The sequence below is a fragment of the Gossypium arboreum genome, chromosome 10 (genome assembly GCF_025698485.1).
Source record: "Gossypium arboreum isolate Shixiya-1 chromosome 10, ASM2569848v2, whole genome shotgun sequence".
NCBI lineage: Eukaryota > Viridiplantae > Streptophyta > Magnoliopsida > Malvales > Malvaceae > Gossypium > Gossypium arboreum.
In genome coordinates, this window is record NC_069079.1 from 130,051,056 (window position 1) to 130,070,233 (window position 19,178).

Sequence of the window (19,178 nt, forward strand, 5' to 3'; positions counted from 1 at the left end):
TAACTTAGCATGAGTATGTGATCTTCCCTTTATTTTGTTATTCATAAAATTCCTAAAATTAATTGAGGAAAAAAATAGAGAAGAATAATTGAGTACGCAACCTTTGGATTGTTTTTATTTTCTTTGTTTTTTTAAACCTTTCTTGTTGGAATCAAATGTATATTAAAAAAATAGGAAGGGTAGTAAAGCAAGTAAAGTTGACAATTACTGCTTATATTTATAATAATCCCAACTAATTTAGTCAATAAAAAAAAACATTATCTGCATCTCAAATTTGTGACTTTGAGATTACACACCAATGACCAAACCCCAGCATAACAAAGTCAAGGTTTACTAAATATCACACAAGGGCTGAAATACACTATAACAAGGGTTGAAAGCATTTAGTAACTACTTGTAAACAAAGCGGTAAAATCAGTCCTAATTTAACCAAGCACACTTTCATGCCTTCTTCTTCATCTTCTTGTTCAATGAAGCATCAAGTTTTCTTGAGCTTCAGAGGTGAGACCCGCTTTAACTTTACCGCTCATCTGCTCAAAGCTTTGAAAGACAAGGCACTGAATGTCTTCTTCGATGAACATACACTGGAAATAGGGAAGAAACTTTTACCAGCACTTTCGCAAGGAATTGCAGCCTCAAATCTCTCAATCATCGTTTTATCTAAAGACTATGCTTCTTCGAAATCATGCTTAGCTGAAGTTTCTGACATCATGGACCGTAATCGCTCTGAAGGACATATTGTTCTTCCCATCTTTTACCATGTCGATCCTTCCAATGTGCGGAATCTTGGTGGGAGTTTCAAAACATCCTTTGAAGACCATGAATCAAAGAGGCCCACAGATGAAGTGAAACGATGGAAAGATGCCTTCGCTAAAGTCGGGAAATTAAAAGGAATTCATATACAAGACAACAAGTAACTATATTTTTCTCATCTTCTTATATTTGACTTATCTTTGTTTTAGATTTCATATATAATTACATTTACTTTTTGATTCTCTGATAGATCTGAAACCGAGTATATCCAGGATATAGTTGATGATGTTACAAGAAAATTGATGAATACTGCGCCTAGAATCACTTCTGAAAAATTGGTGGGAATAGATGATCAAAAAAAGATGCTTTTGGGGTTGATTGAGCAAGCGGACATCCGTGTAATAGGATTTTGGGGAATGGGTGGTATTGGCAAAACTACCCTTGCTAATGCTGTATATGAGGAAGTCTCTCCAAAGTTTGAATGTCGTTTGTTCCTTAAAGATGTTAGTGAGAAAATAAAGAAACAGGGGGATGAGTCTTTACGAAATGAACTTCTTTCCAAACTATTAGACGAAAAAGAAATTTGTATTGACACCCCTTTTATAAGCTACCCTTACCAAGACAGGCTGAATAATAAAAAAGTACTTCTTGTCCTTGATGATGTTAGGAACCCAGACCAAATAGATTTTATGGGTGTTAAATATTTTGGTACTGGAAGTAAAATTCTTGTAACATCTAGAGATAGACAAGTACTTAGAAATGGAAGAGCTAACCACATACATGAGGTGAAGAAGTTGAATAAGAACGATTCTCTTCAACTTTTTTCTACATTTGCATTTAAGTTGTTGAATCCTGTTGTTGATTTTCAAGATCTATCATGCAAGTTTGTAGAATATGCCCAAGGTAGTCCACTTGCTCTTAAAGTTTTGGGTTCTAATCTATATACGAAGTCTAAAAAAGAGTGGGAGAGCGAAGTGGATAAACTAAAGCAATATGTCGAACCAAAAATTTCACAGATTTTGAAGAGTAGCTTAGATGGGTTGGGTGAGCTAGAGAAGAATATATTTCTTGACGTAGCATGCTTTTTTAAAGGGGAAAAAATGGATATTGTAGAAAAAATTTTAAGTAATTATTACATGGGTGCAGTTTGTGGAATAAGAAACTTAGCGGATAAGTGCCTACTTGATAGCGTAGATGGTTATCATATTTCTATGCATGATATGCTTGAGGAGATTGGTAAGGACATTGTTCGTCAAAAATGTAAAGAAAACCCAGGAAAGTGCAGCAGGTTATGGTTTCCTGAAGATGTGGATCAAGTGCTCAGATATAATCAAGTAAGCGCTAATTGTATATAATTACATTGTTTTTTTTATCAATCTCATTATAAGTACTAATCATATATCCTTTTTTTTATACGATGCCTAGAATTACCCATAGCCCCTCCTCAACCCTTAAATAGAAGGATAATGCGCTTTAGTGCACTCGAACCCACATCCTCTTGTATTGACAACAATGTCCATGCTAATCAAGCTAAAACTAAATCGGCTTCCATTTTTTTCTTTGTTATTTAATTAAAAATTATATTTGGTATCTTTTAAATATATAAATTCAATTAATTATATATTTTAATATGTTAAAAGTTTAATTGTTTTTATTTACATTGTATGAAATGATAATCATTTTAATTATTATTTCAAAAAATAAAATATTTGTTTACTTACCATACAAATAATGACAAGTGTGTTAGGGTATAACATGGTATCTACTCAAGTGTTTATTGGGTTTAATATATTACTTTTAAAAAAAGAAAAATAAAATTGAACACTTTTATATCTATACACTGATACTTGATAAAATGTTTTTCATTATTAGGGGACTGTATCAATTGAAGGAATAAAGTTAGACATGTCTCTAATTGACGAGCTGCAGCTATGTCCATCTGTTTTTGAGAACATGTTTAATCTTAGATATATTTACTTCTATAAACCTGAGATTGGGAAAGAGGATTGGAATCCGAAGTTACATGCAAACCAAGTTGATAGTGTATCTCTTCCTAATAAGTTAAGGTATCTTTGTTGGGATTATTTCCCCTTCAAATCTTTATCAAGTTTTAATTCAAAGAATCTTGTCGTGTTGAAATTACGATATGGCAATATGGAAAAACTTTGGAATGAAGATGATCATATGGTATGTGCTTTTATATTTTCTTCATCTAAATTTTTTATGGAAAAACAATTTATAATTTGATGTATCAAATAATTATATGATGACATCTTATTTAAAGTTTTTAAAATAAACATGAAATATTTTTATTTTATATAAAAAGTGACATCATTTGATTTGTTAATTGTGGGTGAATTTTCACACTTGAATACATCGAATACATCAAATGTAAATATTTATTATCTTAGTATTATAATTATTTATTTTCTTTTCATTTCTTAAAATAATACAAATATTTTTCTATACAGGACCTTGTTAATTTGAGGGAAATTAACGTTTCAAATTGCATATATTTAAGGAAGATACCTAATCTTTCAGGAGCCATCAACCTTGAACTCCTTCGTTGCTATAACTGTGAAAGTTTGGTTCAATTTTGGGACGAAGACAATCATACGGTATGAGCTTTCATACTTTCTTCAAAAAAAAGAATTTGTAATTTGATGTGTGACATCTTATTTAAAATTTTTAAAAAATAAATATAAAATATTTTTTTCCTAGTATTATAATTATTTATTTCCTTTTCATTTTTTACGTAGATGATGCTTAAAAGTAATATAATTATTTTTTTCTTTTGCACAGGACCTTGTTAACTTAAGGGAATTTAACGTTTCAAATTGCAAGAATTTAAGGAAGATACCTAATCTTTCAAGAGCCATCAATCTTGAACTCCTTAATTGCTTTAACTGTAAAAGTTTGGTTCAACTTGGGAATGAAGATGATGATATGGTATGTACTTTCATACTTTCTTCCAACAAAAATAATAATAATAATAATAATTTGATGTATCAAATATTCATATGGCATTTTAGTTAAATTTTTTAAAAAATGAATATAAAAATATTTTTATTATTTTATTTAAATAAGTGACATCATTTGATCTATTAATTGTAATACATCATATATAAATTTTATTTTTCTTAGTATTATAATTTATTTCATTTTCATTTTTACTGCATAAAGTAAGAAGATGATGCTTAAAAGTAATACAGTTATTTTTTCTGCACAGGACCTTGTTAATTTAAGGAAAATTGACATTTCATGTTGCAAGAATTTAAAGAAGATTCCTAATTTATTAGGAGCTATCAACCTTAATTTCCTTAATTTCTCTCACTGTAAAAGTTTGGTTGAACTTCCTTGCCTCAATCATTTGGTATCTCTTCGTCAGGATAAGCTTCGCCTTTTCGGATGTTATAGTCTCAAGAAGTTACCTCAGGTCCCAAGTCACTTTCGTCATTTGAATTTATCAAGCACTAACATAAAAGAAGTGCCCGATTCAATTGAACATCTCCACAAGCTACAGAGATTGTCATTGAGCAAGTCAAAGGTAAAAAGGGTATCCATCAATATTTCAAAGTTGGAATTCCTTCATCAATTGGATCTTAGTGATTGCCCAATGATTAAATTTCCAGAAATCCCAAGAAGCTTAACAGAATTAAACTTATCTGGCACTCAAATTGAAGAAGTGTCCTTGCCTTTCGACTCCCTATGTAATCTTCGGAATTTAAATATGAGGGCTCAAGGGTAAAAAATGTATCGATCAAGTTGGAATCCCTTCGTCAATTGGATCTTAGTGATTGCCCAATGATTAAATTTCCAGAAATCCCAGGAAGCTTAACAGAATTAAACTTATCTGGCACTCAAATTGAAGACGTGTTCTTGCCTTTTGACTCCCTATGTAATCTTCGGAATTTAAATATGAGGGGCTCAAGAGTAAAAAATGTATCGATCAAGTTGGAATCCCTTCGTAAACTGAATCTTAGTGATTGCCCAATGATCAAATTTCCAGAAATCCCAAGAAGCTTAATAGAATTAAACTTATCTGGCACTCAAATTGAAGAAGTGTCATTGCCTTTGGACTCTCTATGTAATCTTCGGGACTTAGATATGAGTGGCTCTGCGGTTAAAAATGTATCGATCAAGTTGGAATCTCTTCGTTATCTGGATCTTAGTGGTTGCCCAATGGTCGAATTTCCAGAAATTCCAAGAATTACATGGGACTCTAATCCAAGAAGTATCCTCTTCTTTCCAAACTTTGGGTCTAGGAAGCACGAACACGGCTCATCCCTCCTCCCAATGTCGAACATGTCCGAAACGGACACTTGTCGTACACGCCCAGATACGTACGCGACACGCTGGAATACGTCAAAGAAAAGGTCGGCCACGGTCATGACACGGGTGTCTAAAAACAAACGCGTGATAGATGCAGAAAAAGTAGATGATTGTGACCGTATCGAGTTGTACCCGTATCGCGTGTTTGTGTCCATCTTTGGGTTATCTGGAGGACATAAGTGGAACAAGGGTAATAAGTGTGCCCTCACCAAGCTTGAGGTCTACAACCCTTAGGGATATGTGGATGGATGGTTACAAGAGCCTCAATTTACTCTCAGAGCTTCCACCATATCTGCAATACTTCGGTGTTCTTGATTGCACATCATTAGAAAAGTATCATTTGCATATCAAAATTTATATCAGTTTGATGATGATAATGATGATGATGATGATGTTTCGCATGCTATTCTGTAATTGCTTCAACTTGAATCAAGAGTCAATTGATAATATTGAGGCAGCGAGATATGATTGCAAATACTATGCTGATAAAGTCCCAAGTTTGATTTGTTGTTTCCCAGGAAACAAAATTTCAGCAAATAAGTTCAAGTGTCAGAGCATGAATTCTTCCTTAAGTTTGAAGATAGCCCCAAATGGGGGTAGTTGCAACAGATTTTTGGTTTTTCTATCTGCCTTGTGGTTGATCTCACTCACTGCGATTGGTTTGGAACTCTTGCATATATTTGTGAGTACCAATTTAGAGCCTCCGGTGGTGGCAACGGTGGAGTTTCAACTTCTCAATTATGTCATCCAAATGCATAGGTAGGGGTTTCATTTTCATCTCATTTTTTCATATTATCATAAATTTTTCAGTTTTTTTATTCCATTTTTCATATTGGCATACTTTTGTTTTCACAATTGTTAATAGTAAATTTTCAACTTATAAATTAATGACAGCAAATGAAGTGCTTTAATTAATTAAAACCGACCAGAATGAATCTAACTTTCTCTGCTTTATAAATTACTCGTCTTTTAGAAGGTGCTTTACCCTACTGAAACCTTCGACTTCTACATTGTAAATGTTAAAAGCATAATTTATGAACATAAAAATTGGAAATTTGTTCAAAATTTTGTGATTGTTGCTTATTATTATTATTTTATCATCTTCATTCCCCTGTTGTGTCTGTGTTCTTAAAATTCATACTTAATTCTTATTGACAGTTGACTTGTTATTGATTGTTTTTTTTAATTCATATGACCAGTGGTGGACTCGATTCAGCTTCATTGTTTAGTTTCCAGCATTGGTGTCATCTGGTATCTCAATACTTGCTGCATTTTCCTTCAATGATATCTAGATTCATTAGAAAGATTGGTTATTTGTGCCACTGCTGAATTAGAGCTTTAGCCATATAAGGAGGAGCACCTGAACTGTAAGAGCTTCAATTTGTTTTGCTGAATGTTTGCTTTGTACAAGTGTTTGAACTGATATTTGGTGACAATGTAAGTTGTCAACAGATTTGTGAACACAACTTCAAAGTAATCTTTTGAGGCCCTTTCTGGGTTCTGGCAATTCAATCTTAGTGAAGAAGTAAGTTACCTTTGACTTTGACTTATTATCATGATTTTAGGTTCATATAATGATTTTCAGCAGCCTGACCGTATTTCCCATATTTATCAATGGGATTATATAAATCCAGAATTTGCGAGAGATCTCAAAACTTGTGGGATGAAAACGTGGATCTAGATGCAACCTTCGGCAGTTTTCATTCTCAAGCTAGATTGGGTTAGTTCCATGGTAGAGCCATTGGAATTGATAGCTTCTTACCTTGGATTTTGATTGTCATATCAGTTTGGGCTGAAATTTCTTTGTATGTTACTGCCTCTCATGTTGTTTGAGCATTGCAGTAAGAGATATTAAGGTTCATACTTGAATTCTTTTTGGCAATTGACTTGTCATTCGTTGGTTTTGATTCATAGGATCGGTGGTGTACATCATTCAGCCTAAATTATGTAGGTTCCACCATTGGTGCTCATGCGATGGGCAGTAAGTAGAGATTTAATCATATTGTATCTCAATACTATCGGAATTCTACTTCAATAATTCATTCACCCATTGATTTATGTTTCTTATTTCCTTAAAACGTTAGTAAATATATATATAAATATGTTTTCAGTTCATGATTTCTGATTTATATTCATGTTAGCTAAGGTAAATATAATCTATTTGCTATGTTTTATTATTTTGAATTTTATGACTGTGATCTGTAGATTCCATAAAACTTGGATGAAAGTCAAGCCGGACACAGGTTCAATACTCTACTGGAATTGAAGTTGCAGATTATGGGTGGTTTTGATATCTTCTTTCTCACCAACAAATGAAGTTCCCACAAAATCCACATTTATTGATGTGCCCTTAATTGTGAATTTGGTAATGTGAAGGGAGTAAAGATGGGAATGGTTGATGTAAGGAAAGCAGATGAGGGAATAAATGTCAGATGTTTGTAAGAAGTGAGCTTTTAAGATGTTGAATTTCTTCTACTGAATGATTTCTTTGTATTGTTGTTGAACTGAGATATTGAAGCTGTACTGCAACTTGTCAACAGAGTTTATCCCATCCAGCTTTGCTTTCTGGATTTTGGCCCTTGAGAGGAAGCATATGATCTTGGGTAAATCACTTTTGACTCATTCTGATTATTAGTATCCTCATGGCATTCTGTTCCCCTGATTTATCAATGGATTATATAAATGCATGCAGAATTTGGCAGAGATGCTCTTATCTCAAAACTCGTTGAATGAAGACATGGAGCCTGGATGTTATTTTCAATGCCAACCCTATCACAGTGTTCATTCTCAAGCTAGATTGATGTTTACCCCATAGAGGAACCCAACATAAACACTTGGAAAAAAAAATCCAAATGATTTTGATTTAGTTGGAATTTCAAAGTGAAGAGTAGGTTTCATGGTACAACCATTTTGTCAAGCATAGCTGTCAAATATCTTGTAGATATACACTTTCCTAAGAATAGGTTGCTGTATTTTTAGGATATGATTAGATACTTTCCTTTGTTGTATTTTAGGTTGTGATTAGGGATTTGATTTGCTGTGATTAAGTAATTTAATATGCTGTACCAGTGCTATATAATTTAAAGTTCAACTCAATAAAAAGACACAGAATTATCTTGTTTTGTTACATTTGGCTTGATTGCTACATCAGTTTGGGCTAAATTTGTGTATTTAAGATTATCAGAGATTGAACTTCAACTTTTGTAATTAAAATTCCAGAGTTTTACTCTGTTTTGGAATTGGTTTGTACATTCGTTTTGATGAGATGATATCCAACAAGTTCAAGATTCGAAGCTTAGTAATTAAAATCACTTTCTGTAATCCTAAACTATGATCTTACTATAATAAAAAAACACAAATTATACTTCTCTGATTATTTTTTATTGCAGTATTTACAGAAATTTGTAGGTGCTTATTTTAGCTGAACTTGTTATGCGGTTGCAGTGTGGTGTTTGTGTGTCTTGAAACGAACAATGCAAATTTCTGCATACGGTGATTCTTTGTGGTGAATTTAGTCATTGTTTCGAAAGAATGATGTTAAGGGGGTGCCAGAATTGCAGTGGTCGTAAAACTTGGTTGTGATTCGAGCTATTATACTGCGTCTGAAGCTTTGGACTAGAGCATGACAGGTTCATTATGTATCAATTGAACTACGGATTTTTTGGGGAACGTATTCAAGTTAATCGATCAATCCTTCAGGCGAAAGATATCGATTTTCGTAAATGTCTTGATGAGGCATATCAGCCAAGAACGGGGAGGATTGGATTTTATGTTCATGGCATGGTGGCTATTGGCATTATAAATTATGTTGTCTTGTTGTTTTTTGTTTTATGTGTTGCTTGTAAGCTGCAACTCAAGTTAGCAGTTGAAGCCATCGAGGCTTTATTTTAAGGTTTACACTTTGTTTCCTTTATTTTATATGATCTTCAAACGATGTTTAATCAAACATCAATTTACTCCACTTGATTGTAGACTTCATTGTATGAAACTTCATCATTTTCATTACATTGTAAAATTAGGCAATTTTAAGAGTATATTGTGTTGTTTCAATAGGGTCGGAAGCGTGTAAATTATTGTACTAAAAAATCACACAAAGTTCAATTCCCAGGGAAGAGAGGTGGATCACAAGGATCTCTTAAATACCAAGTCTTTCCTTAGTCAGAATATTCCTTCTATCGTAATTTAATAGGACAATTAAATACTACTATTATACCCTCAAATATTGAAAGAAAAATAGGACAAGAAAGAACACAAGAATTTTAACGAGGTTCGGTAAATTATACCTACGTCCTCGGGCACTAACACCAGATGATAACTTTACTATCTCCAAAATATTACAAACAAATAGAATTCATTAAGAATTCTCAAATGGGAGAAGAGAGAAAACTAAGAGAAAAGATTGGTTGGGATGATTGAAATAAGAAATGGTTAGGCCTATTTATAGTTAAGGCTCAGGGGACTAACTTGCAAATGGCCTAAAAATTAGGGACCAAAATTGCAATTATCCCATTCAACTTTAAACAAGTTGCTTGCCACTTTTTTCTTTCGGTGCCAATTGCACCTCCCACCACCCACCATTTTTGACTTTTCAACAATCTCCACCTTGAAGATTTGATTAGGATAATCACATCTTCACTTCTTTCAACTCCCCAAATTCGATAAAGCTATCTTTTGTAATGCCTCCAAATGCGCTCTCGAGCGCCATACACCTGAAGGTGCTCAAATTCTCAGGATGTTAATCAAGTTCAAACAATGATTAAACTTGATTGTTGTTACCACTTTGGTCATCATATCTGCAGGATTATCTGCTGTCGGAATCTTCTGAAGTAGAATTTTTCCTTTTTCAAAGACTTCCCGCACAAAGTGATATCTTACGTCGATATGCTTGGTTCTTGAATGATAGACTTGATTTTTCGCTAAATGAATAGCACTCTAACTGTCACAATATAGACTAATGTGACTTTGAACAACTCCCAAGTCTTTCAACAATCCATTAAGCCAAATAGCCTCCTTAACAGCTTCTGTAACTGCCATATACTCTGCCTCTGTAGTAGACACACTCATCAGAGATATGAGGTAGACTTCCAACTCACTGGGGCTTTCGCAAGAGTAAGCAGATACCCGTAGTTGAGCGACGTTTATCTAAATCACCAGCAAAGTCGGAATCAACATATCCAACTACAAACCCACCAAGTGCTTCATCCTGTTCAAAAATTAAACCAACATCTACGGTTTTCAAAGATCTTGTAGAATCCATTTCTGACTTGCCAATGTCCTTTTTGAGGATCATGCATATACCGCTCACAACTCCAACACTTGTGAAATGTCAGGCCGCGTACACACCATCGCATACATCAAACTCCCAACTGCATTAGCATATGGGACTTTTGCCATATATTCTCTTTCTTCTTTAGTCTTCGGAGATAATTGAGCACTAAGTTTCAAATGAGAAGCAAGTGGGGTACTTACATGTTTTGTGTTTTCATTTACACCAAAACATTGTAATACCTTTTTCAAATATTACTTCTGATTCAAACAAAGCTTGCCTCTCTGTCTATCTCTACTTATCTCCATACCGAGAATCTTCTTGGCCTCACCTAGATCTTTCATCTCGAACTCTTGATTAAACTGAGCCTTCAGCTTATCTATCTCTTTTTGGCTCTTCAAAGCGATTAACATATCATCAACATACAAGAGTAGATAAATGAAAGATCCGTCATGCAGCTTCTGCAAATACACACAATTGTCATATTTGCTTCTTGTGTACTTCTGCCTTCTCATAAAGCTATCAAATCGCTTGTACCACTGCCTCGGGGATTGCTTCAATCCATATAGCGATTTGCTCAGCTTACAAACCCAATTTCTACCACCAGCATCTTTGTATCCTTCGGGCTGAGTCATATAGATCTCCTCTTCTAACTCACCATGCAAGAAAGCCGTCTTAACATCAAGTTGAGTTAGCTCCAAATTCAACTGTGCTACCAAGGCCAACAAAATTCTAATGGAGGAATGCTTCTAACAGGGAAAATACATCATTGTAGTCAATTCCTCCTTCTGAGCGTAGCCTTTAGCTACCAATCTTGCCTTCTAGCGAACATCTTTCTTGCTAGGAGATCCATCTTTCTTTGCGAATACCCACTCGCATTCGATTGCCCTTTTACCTTTCGGTAATTGTGCCAACTCCCAAGTATTGTTCTTCAGGAGAGATTGCATTTCTTCATCCATGGCGCATTTCCATTTGTCACTTTCTAAGCTTTGCATTGCTTCTTGATAAGTGACAGGAATATCATCATCAACAACGGGAAGGGCATAGGCCACCATATCAGTAAATCGAGCGGGTTTACGAATTTCTCTCCGTGGCCTTGCAAGCGCAATCGGTTCAGTGTACTTAATGGTTCTTGGGTCGAACCTCTTCAACCTCTAATTCCTCTATTGTGGTGGAGAATTAGACTTATTAACTGGCAAATCCCCATCTGCTCAAACTCCACTGTTTTGGAGTACACTCCACTGCCGTGGGGTATCACTGTCTAAATATCTTTATCTGCTACCTTTTTCAATGTGGCGATTCATCAAAGGTAACATCTCTCTCTGATCATTTTCTTTGTGTCTAAGCACCAAAGACGAAATCCCTTCACTCCGAAGTGATTCCCATAAAGAGAGCTTTCTTTGCCCTCGGATCTAACTTTGACTCCTTCACATGGTAATATGCGGTGGATCCAAACACATGTAAGGAATCATAATCAGAGGCAGTTTTCCGACCATACCTCCATAGGAGTTTTTCTTTCTAATGCAGATGATGGCAAAAGATTAACAAGATGACTAGCATATGTCACAGCCTCAGCCCAAAACTACTTGCCCAACCCAGCATTGGACAACATACATCAAACTTTCTCCAGCAATGTTCGATTCATACGCTCTGCCACTCCATTCTGTTGTGGTGTATCCCTAACTGTGAAGTGTCGAACAATACCATACTCTTGGCACACATCGAAGAACGGATCACTTCTATATTCCCCTCCATTGTCCGTCCTAAGCCGCTTGATTTTCTTGCCAGTCTGGTTTTCGATCATAGTTTTCCATTTAAGAAAAACTCCAAGCACTTCATCTTTAGTTTTCATGGTATACACCCAAACTCTTCTGGAAAAGTCATCAACAAAAGTAACAAAGTAGTGTTTTCCTCCCAACGAAAGTGTTTTGGAAGGCCCCCACACATCTGAGTGAATATATTCCAAAATACCTTTTGTATTATGGATAGCAGTGCCGAATTTCACTCTCTTTTGCTTTCCCAGAACACAATGCTCGCAAAATTTCAATTTGCAAGCCTTTGCACCTTTCAACAATCCTTGCTTTGCCAGACTTTGCAAGGATTTTTCGCTAGCATGTCCCAACTTCATATGCCACAACTGTATTGAGTCCAATTCTTTGTTGCCAGAAGCTGCAGCGACTGCTCCAATAACTGTACTACCTTGGTAGTAATACAAGTTATTTTTCCTGATGCCCTTCAATATCACAAGTGCGCCAGATGTCACTTTCAAAACCCCATCTCTCATAGTAACAACTGAACCATTGGATTCCAAGGCTCCCAATGAGATGAGATTTTTCTTCAAACTGGGCACGTACTGAAAATCAGTTAGAACTCTGGTTGATCCATCTTGATTCTTTAATTGGATTGAACCTATCCCAACAGCTTTCTGAGCATTGTCATTGCCCATATAAACAACTCCTCCATTTAGCTCAACTAAATCGAGAACCACTCTGGTTAGGGGACATATGATAGGTACAACCCGAATCTAATATCCACTCATCCGAATGGAGCGACGATGATGATGCAACCAATGATAGTTCGAGTCACCGGTATCATGCTTTACAACACAAGCATCTCAGCAGACTTTTCCCTTATTCTTCACTTTGGACAATTTTTCTTCGGTGGCCTTTCTTATGATAAAAGGCACATTCATCTTTCCGAGTCCGGACTTTGACTTTGATCTCCCCTTCTGAGTTTTCTTCCGAGTGTATGAACGACCTCGGACTACTAAAGCTTCTGTATCTCTGATTGAGTTTTTCTGTTTGTCCTTCTTCTCTGTTCATAACTGTATAAGGCCGCACAGACTTCGCTCAGAGATATATCACTCCTGCCATTAAGTAGAGTAGTTTCTAGGAACTCAAACTCCTCAGGAAGTGACCCCAACAGCATCAAAGCCAAATCTTCATCTTTGAATGTCTCATCCATATTTAGCAAATTAGTGACTAACTGATTAAATTTGGTGATGTGATCATTCATTGTGGTACTTGGGACATAAGTGAAGCGAAACAATCTTTTCTTCAAGTGGAGCTTATTTTGACTATTTTTCTTCAAAAATTTTTCTTCAAGTGCCACCCACAACTTATTTGCAGAAGTCTCCTTTGAAAAAGCATACCTCTGCTCTCGAGAAATGCATGATCGAATTGTGCTACATGCCAACCGATTGATCGCCTTCCAATCTTTCTCCTGTACATCATCTGGTTTCTCTTCATCAATGGCAATGTCTAGACCCTGCTGAAAAAGGGCATCTAGAACCTCACTTTGCCACATACCAAAATGGCCCATGCCATCAAAGATCTTTACGGCCAATCTTGCATTTGCAATTGTCGGTCTTGTCCACATGGACGATGTTGAAGCTCCTACACCAACCGTTTTCTCCATAATCTTTCAATATACCTAAGGAAATCTTTCTGATGTGGAAGATCAGTTTAAACTGCAACCACAGAGCATACTACGATTAACTTTCGGCTCTGATACCACTTGTTGTTTCAATAGGGTCGGAAGCGTGTAAATTATTGTACTAAAAATCACACAAAGTTCAATTCCGTGGAAGAGAGGTGGATCACAAGGATCTCTTAAATACCAAGTCTTTCCTTAGTCAGAATATTCCTTCTATCGTAATTTAATAGGACAATTAAATACTAATATTATACCCTCAAATATTGAAAGAAAAATAGGACAAGAAAGAACACAAGAATTTTAACGAGGTTCGGTAAATTATACCTATGTCCTCGGGCACTAACACCAGATGATAACTTTACTATCTCCAAAATATTACAAACAAATAGAATTCATTAAGAATTCTCAAATGGGAGAAGAGAGAAAACTAAGAGAGAAAGATTGGTTGGGATGATTGAAATAAGAAATGGTTAGACCTATTTATAGTTAAGGCTTAGGGACTAACTTGCAAATGACCTAAAAAATTAGGAACCGAAATTGCAATTATCCCATTCAACTTTAAACAAGTTGCTTGCCACTTTTTTCTTTCGGTGCCAATTGCACCTCCCACCACCCACCATTTTTGACTTTTCAACATATTGCAATTTGGTATTGCTAATTTTACATAAAGGTCCATGGCTAAATTATACATTACAAATTTTACAAAAGTTTAAGCTATGATAATAATGTCTAATTCTTCATTTTATCATTACAAATTAGCTAGTAATAGTCGTTGCAAGTAATGTTATTTAAACCAAACCAAACAGAATCGTTGGACTAGTTAGATAGAGAATCACACGAATAACAAAAATACTATATAATATACTAATTTCTAAAATTCATTTTCAGGAAAAAGAAAACATTTGATTATAATTTTAAACGTTTGGGTAGAAATTATTATAACATGTGCCCTTTGAAAGTGTGGGAGTAAGTCAATCTTGTCCTAATTCCAAACAATGACAATAATTTGATTGTTGGTTAAAGACTTAGTGGCTCTTTTATTTGACATTTGAGTCATAATTGTTGTTTTACTGGTTTTTAATTTTGACCATGTATAATTTTAGAAAATCTTAAGAAAATTCATTTCAGTTGACCTAAATACCAAATTGTGTGGATGTGAACATTATTTCTCATAAAGTTTTAAGAAATTTCATCAATACCCAAAACGAAATTTATGAATTGTACAAAAGTATCTTACTTATATTTATTAATATTAAATATTTTATTTGAGTTAATTTCATACTAATTTAAGTAAAATATTTAAAATTAAAATATTAATAAAATGTTTCGTGTATTTGTTTGTCAGACATTTGTTGACACAGATTAGAACTAGTTACCCGATCCCCACCCTTGATATTGTATAAAAAAATGCCTAATGATTTTGCATTTGGTAAAAGACTACATTTATTTTTTTCGATAATTACCTATTTGTTTTTTTTTGCTAAATATGCTTTGCAATTGAATAAATAAAATTATTTTTAATATATATTTATATTTATTAATATTAAATATTTTTATTGAGTTAGTGAGATTCTAATTTTCTTTTTACTGTTTAAGGGAAAAAGTCCAATGTAGAAGACAATGAAAAAAGACTAAGACAAAGAAAGCCAACCAAGCTTTCAGTATTGCGAGTCAATTATTTGAATTAAAGATGACAAATTTTAACTTGTTTTACGATACCCACATTTTTTCCTTATTATTTTTTCTTTAAGAGTTGGTATAAGAACAGTGATTTAACTATTAAATTCATTCTATTTATATTACCTAACTATTACTTTTTTTATTTAATAATTAAATTTTTGAAATTAAATATTTAATTTCATTATTTAATATTATTAATTTAGTAATGGAAATTTAACGTTGGCCTTTTCTCGGCCCAATAACAAATTTAACCCTATATTTGCACGTTGAATAAATTTTATCCTAAACCTAAAAAATTTAACAAATTTAAGTTGATCTTATAATGAAAAATCTTCCGATTTAAAATTAATTTACAGCAAGTGGACCATTTTAATTGTAGAAAGAATAGTTGACGATTCTAATTATGAAGTGAAGAAATTCTTATTTATAGACAGAATGGTGTGGATCATAGTAATCAAGCAGCTAATTAGACCAAGCTTTTGTTGCGTGATCATTTTATTAGCTTTCATCTACATGAAATTACAGTAGAGACAATGGGAGGAACATATATGTTGATTTGGATTCTGATCATCTGCCTCTCCCAAGTAGCAGTGCAGAGCCAATACTACTCGAAGAGCCTACCATATCATCCCAAGCCAGTTAAGGTCACCAATCTTCACTTCTTTTTTCACGAAACTCTCGGTAGTAAAAACCCAACAGCAGTGGTAATAGTCCAAGCTAACATCCCAAACAACCACAATAGTTCATCAGCGCCATTTGCCACCCTATATGCCCTTGATGATCCCCTCAAGGTAGGTCCTGAGAGCATGACTCTGAGGTGATTGGAAATGCTCAGGGACTTACGGTCTTGGCCGGAACAAATACAACCGATGCAGTGATGTACGTAGATTTCGGATTTACTAGCGGTAAGTTTAAAGGCAGCTCTATAAGCATATTTTCAAGGAATCCGATAAGAGAGATAGAACGGGAGGTTGCGGTGATTGGAGGAAGAGGACAATTCAAGATGGCAACAGGGTTTGCACTACTTAAGGCATACTTTATAAATGTCATTATTGAATACAACGTGACTGTAATTCATTACTAGGATTACATTTTTAGACTCAAATCTTTTAAATTCTGCAAAAGTTATATAATTCAGTTCTACTTGATTGGAATAAATGTAAGAGATATGTTGGTTTGTTTCAATTAAATTGTTCCCATACATAAATGCATTTCTAAATTCCCCTTTGGAAAATTTAAACTCAATTGTGATTAAGTGTTACATAATCTTATAAAATAATTGTCAATTGGCAATAACTAGGAGAATGTGTCTTCAAATTTTACTAGCTTAGGCATTATATTAAAAAAAAATAGAAATAACAATCCATTCATTTGCAAAAATCACACAAATAACAGAATAATATAATATACTACTTCTAAAAATTCATTTTTAGGAAAAAGAAAACATTTGATTATAATTTTCAACGTTTTGGTAGAAATTATTATAACATGTGACCTTTCAAAGTTTGAATTTTCTTAAACTCATAATGTGAGAGTCATAATCCCGAAAAATGACAATAATTTGACTGTTGGTTAAAGACTTTTATTTGATATTGAGTCATAATTGATGTTTTACTGGTCTTTGCTTTTGACCATGTATAATTTTTTTCAGACTTTTCAGAAAAAAATTCATCTTACGATACAAATAATGACTAATGTCTAAAGGTATAGCAAGGGATCTGCTCAAGGGTTTATTGGATTAATTAAATATTTAGTGCTTTTTATATCCATGAATACTCATATTTGATAAATTACTTTTGTTATTAGAGGACTGAGCAAATAACCCAAAAACCATGCATGCAGAATAATCCTAAAAGAAGTTTACAATCTCAAATTAATAAGACTATATATTTTAAATGAATATCCAAAATTAAAAATATATATCACATGCTTATAATCATAACACAAGAAATTTATTTATCATATAATATACAATTAGCACCAAAATAAATTGAGAACATCTTATATAATCTATATGACTTATAATAAAAAGACGATACATTCTGGAGTGGTGATATGAAAATAACTAACAAATCTTACTATATGACCCTTTATAAATAATGTCACCGAAGATCCATCAAAGATGACTCAAGGATGTTTCCAATAAAAGAATTAATATTTCCATACAAAACAAGTTGATTACTAAAGGGTCCAAATTTGACTTTGTCAAATTCTCTAGCATCAAAGAGACACGATATGTTGCAAACCAATGTGAACATGATGATTCCAAAATCCAAAGTACACTAAACTCGTATTTTTTTATGATAAAGAAAACATAATGCACAAATCTACAGTCATGGAATGTGTTAGATGTGTTGAAGATAATTCATTGTTAAAATCAAAAAAATCGATCGTTGTTTTAGTTAACTGTAAAATTGTGCATAAACTGAAAAAAATGTTTGATTATCACTACAATATATTTTTCAAAATTGGCAATTTAAGAGATAATTTAGAAAGGAGAAATTGAAAGGTATAAGAAGAATCTCAAGAAAGCAAATTCTTCTTAAGAATTAAGTGAATGGAATGAAAGAAAGGTTGCTTAAGCTTATATATTGAGCTAGTTTGAGTATGTGCAGTCATGGAAACTTTTGGACTTTATGAAATTTAAGTCTACCAATGTAATGCTAACGAGACTTCACCTCGGAATATAATAATTTTTCAAAGCATTGTTAATCCATCTTGATGGATAATATCAATAAAAGAATCATTCATAGAACATATTGTAATAATTTTAATTATCCAATTAAGTCATATTGAAGAGGTTTTCGTCCCCAATTGCAGTGGTGTTTAACAATCCATTTTTCATTTGTAAAGTCATAAAAATAACAAAATAAAATAAAATAAAGCTTTCAGGAAAAGTATTAAACATTTTATTTTAACTTTCAACGTATAACATGCTACATTTCAAAGTTAATTTTCTTAAATTCATAATGTGGGACATTTCAATGTTGGTTAAAGTTTGAAATTGAAATTCATAATTGATGTACTTTTAAAAGAAAATCAACATTAAGAAATTGTTTTAAAGTTCTAATTATATCAAAAGTTTTAATTAAAATAAACCACTACAAAAACTTATCTAAATAAATTTTTAAAAATAACATATTTACATAAGGAAACTCAAATTTAAAATCTCAAACATCTCAACCTTGCATTAAAGAGATATATATTAATAAATTTTAAATATTTTAAATATTATAATTATGTTAAAGGTATTATGTATTTTGTAAATTTTAATACATTAAAACTCATATTATATAAATTCAAAACATTGAAGATAAATGGATAATTATTATTTTTACATGCATGAATTTATTTATAGTTATGTTTAATTAGGGTTGAAGGGGTAAGCTCGCCAATGAATCCTTATCCAATTCTGACATTCAGAATCCATTGCATCTTGTATGCTGCCCTAAAATTGTATTGCCAATTCTTTAATTATACCGAAAGAAAATAACTTTAGCTTTGTTGAATTTTTTTTTTGTTTTTTTTTTTTTTTAGGACTAAGGTATTTTTATCAAAACCAGTCTAGTAGTTAATCTTCCGCATTCTATAGGCTTATTAAAAGGTAGATGCTGACCATAAATTCTAAAGCTATTTCATATCTTTGGTGAAAATAGAATTATTCTGATTTAAAATAGGAGAGACTATTTTCATATTGATTAACTCTAGTGGT

At 33.2% G+C, this 19,178-nt stretch overlaps 1 protein-coding gene, 1 long non-coding RNA gene and 1 pseudogene across 5 annotated transcripts; all 3 read left to right on the forward strand.

Annotated features, from left to right (window-relative positions):
* Positions 1-265: 265 nt before the first annotated feature.
* LOC108471777 (disease resistance protein RUN1-like) lies at positions 266-3,016 on the forward strand. The gene is made up of 3 exons (XM_053020718.1): positions 266-913; positions 1,004-2,087; positions 2,626-3,016. Exons 1-3 carry the CDS (start codon positions 444-446, stop codon positions 2,998-3,000), a joined length of 1,929 nt encoding a protein of 642 aa, XP_052876678.1. The 5' UTR covers positions 266-443; the 3' UTR covers positions 3,001-3,016.
* Positions 3,017-3,982: 966 nt separating this feature from the next.
* On the forward strand, positions 3,983-8,212 carry LOC128282564 (uncharacterized). Of its 4 annotated transcripts, none has more exons than XR_008272887.1 (7): positions 3,984-5,844; positions 6,285-6,610; positions 6,720-6,890; positions 7,000-7,066; positions 7,291-7,530; positions 7,626-7,688; positions 7,778-8,212. It is a non-coding gene; the product is annotated as an uncharacterized LOC128282564 (long non-coding RNA). The 4 variants fall into 4 exon arrangements; XR_008272889.1 differs by having other exon boundaries at positions 6,720-6,805; XR_008272888.1 differs by having other exon boundaries at positions 6,285-6,452; positions 6,538-6,610; positions 6,720-7,066.
* A 7,712-nt stretch (positions 8,213-15,924) lies between these two features.
* LOC108473147 (dirigent protein 4-like) lies at positions 15,925-16,656 on the forward strand (annotated as a pseudogene).
* Positions 16,657-19,178: the final 2,522 nt, after the last annotated feature.

Excerpts from the sequence above, each read along its gene's own strand:
- LOC108471777 (XM_053020718.1), top strand. The coding sequence starts at position 444 with ATGCCTTCTTCTTCATCTTCTTGTTCAATGAAGCATCAAGTTTTCTTG. Across the intron at positions 914-1,003 it reads ATTCATATACAAGACAACAA|ATCTGAAACCGAGTATATCC; the intron begins GTAACTATATTT and ends ATTCTCTGATAG. Across the intron at positions 2,088-2,625 it reads AAGTGCTCAGATATAATCAA|GGGACTGTATCAATTGAAGG; the intron begins GTAAGCGCTAAT and ends TTTCATTATTAG.